The sequence below is a fragment of the Alosa sapidissima genome, chromosome 21, assembly GCF_018492685.1.
Source record: "Alosa sapidissima isolate fAloSap1 chromosome 21, fAloSap1.pri, whole genome shotgun sequence".
NCBI classification, from domain to species: Eukaryota; Metazoa; Chordata; class Actinopteri; order Clupeiformes; family Clupeidae; genus Alosa; species Alosa sapidissima.
In genome coordinates, this window is record NC_055977.1 from 16,446,003 (window position 1) to 16,450,581 (window position 4,579).

The 4,579-nt window shown below is 41.8% G+C and overlaps 1 protein-coding gene across 1 annotated transcript; it reads right to left on the minus strand.

Annotated features, from left to right (window-relative positions):
- Positions 1-478: 478 nt before the first annotated feature.
- On the minus strand, positions 479-3,276 carry irx1b (iroquois homeobox 1b). Its single transcript, XM_042076766.1, has 4 exons — positions 2,886-3,276; positions 1,132-2,137; positions 907-982; positions 479-728 (listed from the first exon to the last, which is right to left on the minus strand). Exons 1-4 carry the CDS (start codon positions 3,129-3,131, stop codon positions 683-685), a joined length of 1,374 nt encoding a protein of 457 aa, XP_041932700.1. The 5' UTR covers positions 3,132-3,276; the 3' UTR covers positions 479-682.
- Between the last annotated feature and the right edge of the window lie 1,303 nt (positions 3,277-4,579).

Below are 4,579 nucleotides of genomic sequence, written 5' to 3' on the forward strand. Positions count from 1 at the left end.
GGCCTACATATGAAATAATATCTAAAGTATATGTAGCTGGCATCAAACCTGTAGCAGAACCACTGAAACTAGCCCATATGTGCCATTGAAATAAACTATTTTTAACAGATAGAGGTCGCTGTTGTCTCTCAAAAAAGGTAGCCTATGGAACTCACCAAGTGTTGGGAATCTCATTGATCAGACGCGTTTGTTAAAGGCGCTACAAATGAACCGTGTAAATGCGATATTTATTTTAAAAACGTGTATTTTACGAGTTCAAGGAGAAAAAATTATGCATCTTAAAAACGGATTGTATCTCCTTAATAATAACTTACGACTGTTTTCGACTGTCTCGTCAAAATGTTTACGGTAGGCCTACTTTACCTTAACACTGATGTATTTCCACAGATGAGGAAGTAAAGACAATATCACAAAATTCTCAGCGTAACGACCCAGTATCTCGTTTTCTTTATTACACAAAATATAATCTTTGGACAAATTTCCCGTTTTTACAAATAGTTCTCCATAAAGTAATAATGAAAAACAACATAGGCTACAAGATAAACGCGAAAGCAAACATGAAATGAAATCATGGTGTGATATGTTATGGGATCAGTATATTTTCTAGGACACTGTTATATGACATATAGGCTAACTTGTTCTTGATTTCTCATTAAATAATTTATTTATTTATTTTCGCTGCTCAGGAGACGGTCTTCAAAACCCGATGTGTTGCTTCGTGGTGAGACCTGGTGAAGGAGAATTTGGAGAAAATAAATATCAGGTTGAAACAATATTGTTGTCTAAGTTCTGGAAAGTTTGGGAAATTGGCGTAGTTTTGTCAAAATTAAACATACATTAAAACACATTTGCAGTGGCTATCAAACAATGTTATTGCAAAACCTTGCAAAATAATGGCGAAATTACCTGTCATGCATTTGTGGGAATGGCGATCTCAGCACTGGTGTCCGTGGTTCGATCCTCTGCTGCACGTTTTCCTGATCTACAGTCACATGAAAACACAAAAAAATGTTAATTGGCATTTAAATCATCCAATATCAAGAGGTCAAAACAATTGTGACAGATTTCTCTGTGACAGTATAATTCAATATGTTTAGGAAAAATATGAAATTAAATGTATTTGACATGTACCATGACGTTGAGGGCTGAAGCCGTCCGACGAATTTTCGCTGTCTCCCTCTGGTCCTGAATGGCCAGCCGGTGATGGTGACCTCTTGATGTGCGCCGCGGGACTGTGGCTGTAGTTGTGACTGCTTTGATTAACACCCAGAAGTGACCTGACGTTCATTAGGGAATTGGCGCTGAGAAAGGCGGCACTTGCCGCCCAGTTGTGCAGTTTCCCAATCTGGCAAGTGTATATTCCGTGAGTCGGGAGAAATGCTGGGTGGTGAGACGGCAGAGAGGTTCGCAGGCCTACAGGGGCCGTGAGCGCACCAACTTTCTGAGAGTTGTCAGGACTAGTTGCCGTCTCCGCCAAAGACCAAATCTTTGGCTTAGTGTTTGAGGGCCTGTGACATCCTGGTCCATCGGGGGAAAGTGCAGGGACATTTTTGACAACTTGTGGTTCTTTATTAATAGCAAGCGAATCACTCACACCCTTGAGCTCGGGAAGAGGTAAAGTCCGTTTTGGCTCCATATTTTCCACATTAACACGTTCACCAGCACTTGGCTTGTCGAGGGACACTTGTTCCAGCTTACTTTGCTCCTCTGTATTTTCGTCTGTTTTGACGACGTCGATGCTTTCCAAATCAATTTCTTCGTCATCCTCATTCTTGTCATGATCCTCCTCGTTGTCACTGTCAAATATCCTGCCGTCACGATCCTCAGCGCTGCGTCCCCACGTCACTTTGTTCTCCTTTTTTAGTCGCCTGCGCGCGTTGGCGAACCAGGTAGACACTTGGGTAAGGGTCATCTTGGTGATGATGGCCAGCATGATCTTCTCTCCCTTGGTGGGATAAGGATTCTTCTTGTGCTCCTGCAGCCAGGCTTTCAGAGTGCTTGTAGTCTCCCGTGTGGCACTCTTCGCTCGGGACGGGTCGCCGTATTGGTACTGGCCGTATGGGTAGAAGCCGGGGGCCGGATGCACGAAGCCTGAGGGATGGGCACCAGGAGAATCCTTCAGCTCATATTGCGAACCCTGAAAACATAAAGACAAAAGTTTGTGCTTGATAACAATTTAGGCCCTCAAATCATCCACGAAACACTACAGTATGGGTTAATTTAGCCTGAAATAGTGACTGGACAACTAAAAAGGCCAACGTTGGAAATAAACAGGGGGAGATGCAATGATTTAAACTAACCTAAACATTATGGATTATATTATGCACTGTGACAATTCTGGATGCTTCGCCTTTATTTAAGTTATTGAGAAATATTGTCGATAAGGCTACATAGTGTCATATTAAGCAAAATAATTATATTTATCTGATTGAAATCACGGCTGTAAATATTGATAATTAATTCCCATAAAATATGTCAGATTTAAGAAGGCTACACAACTTAAGTGACTGATTAAAATGAAAATTGTATTAGGTCATTTCGTTGTTTTGCCTTGCAGACACAGGTCACATCATTTACTAAAACGATGGGAAACAGATGATCTTTTAAGTTTGAAAAATAACATTTCCCAAATACAAGCCAAAGTAATGGAAATGATTTCCCCGTATCATATATTAAATGAATCCAACGTTTTTGACATATGTGCAAGATACAAAGAGCCACCATCTTCTGATTAAAGCCTATATGCATATTGACATTTACACAATCTTAATTTTAAAGATGTATTTCGGGTGCATTATAACTTTCACTCTTTTTCGGATTTACCGCTATATTACTTGGAGTGTTCAACACGTAAATCAATGGCAATGCCATGTTCATCTTCTTACCATTTGGGACAGTAGGGCCAGTTCGGCGCTGTTATAGGGGAGAAAAGCGCTATAGTTTTGCGCAGTCCACGGGCTTGCATACATGCCCAACATCGATGTGACTGCCGGCGCTCCTGCAGACGGATTCCCACCGCTTTCAGAGCTCCCTTCTCGGGTCGATGCTGACAAAACTCCGGTCCTCTCTCCACCGTAAGCCTCTGGGGAGGCGCTCAAAAACTGGGGGTAACCCAGCTGAGAAAAAGACATGTCCAATTTCAGTCAAGCCACTCGAAAGAAAAAAAAAAGACTCCAGTAAGGTAAGATGTCAAAATCACTGCAGACTTCTCCGTTCGCGGTTGTCCCAAGGATACACTCCAAGCGGCAGTTGAGCGCCAAGTGATGTGACCACCCTTAGGACTCCTCACAATTTGAAGTTGACGGTTTGATTGGCATGCTACTTAAGCGCGAGGCCCCTCCTTTATCGGGAGCATACGATTAGTGCATTGGTCGGGGTTGTCTCTCTCTCTTTCTCGTGTGTGTGTGTGTGTGTGTGTGTGTGTATGTGTGTGTGTGTGTGTGTGTGTGTTTGGGAAAGGATAAGGAGGGAGGAGGGAGAGGTGATTATGGGCTATTTAAGTGTTTATTTTCGGAGGTTAAAGTTTGGTTGTGGGTAAGTGACTAAGGACTGTATGTCTATGCACAGTTTTTAAATCTAAACATTACAAATTTGAAATCACATTTTAACTTCATTCTGTTTAATTCTAAAAAACGCCCATTATTGATGAATTACTGTAAAGTCTGCGTGAAAACAACAGATATGTCTGTACCATCCGGAAATATATCCTATAAGCCTCAGTAAGAATTAGCCTACTTGGACGGCTATTGTTTTGGGAGAGGCAAACCATTGATGAATATAGCTGAATTTGAATCATCATGAGTTGATCACATTGTTTTTCCAAACTCTGCAGATTTCATTCACGCCATTTGAAGATATTAAATTATGCCTAATGCATGGATGCTCGTGACAGTTTTGCGCAAAAAGGGGAAGATATGGCAAAAACAATTTCAGGCAGGCTGGTATGTAAATGGGTGACAGAAGTGCAGAGTATTGTGTCATCTTTCACACACACACACACACACACACACACACACACCCTTACTTCGTTAAGAAAAAAGAGGGACTCAATAACATCCAACAGGGAAACAGACGATCCCGTTTATGGTAATTTGCCCATTAGCATCATACAGGTTGTCCCGTGATAAGGCGACAGGTTAATGAAATGCCTCTTTCTGTCGAGCCATTTGATCCCTCTGAGAGGTTGTGATAAGCAGCCAACCAGAGAAACCTGCAATTAAAATCACAGCCTATCTCTCCGTCCCAGTATATTCTCTCTCCCGTCCTCTCATCTCAAGCTCGTAATGAGGGCTAACACCCCTGTCTTTGCTAATCCTCCCCCTGGGTACTCCACGCTATCAGATGTTAGCTTTGTAATTATTTATCCAAAAAAGTCATAATTTCATGCTCGAGTAGCAAATGAGTTTGGCGGGGTGGTTAGTTAATTCTCTCCGTGTCCTGCGATGCGTAGAGAGGGATTTAATGATTTAATTACCGCGGTTAGCCCTCATTTTGGCAAAGGCGATTTAAAAAAAAAAAAAAGATTCCCCTCCTGCATAGAATTTTAATAATGCTTCATATAGGATATTCTGCTCTCTCT

What these genes read in the sequence shown, in the direction of transcription:
- irx1b (XM_042076766.1), bottom strand. Translation starts at nt 3,131, where the DNA reads ATGTCTTTTTCTCAGCTGGGTTACCCCCAGTTTTTGAGCGCCTCCCCA. An exon ending in TGGCCCTACTGTCCCAAATG is followed by an intron (nt 2,138 to 2,885) that starts GTAAGAAGATGA and finishes TTATGTTTTCAG; the next exon opens with GGTTCGCAATATGAGCTGAA. An exon ending in TTCCCACAAATGCATGACAG is followed by an intron (nt 729 to 906) that starts GTAATTTCGCCA and finishes CTCCTTCACCAG; the next exon opens with GTCTCACCACGAAGCAACAC.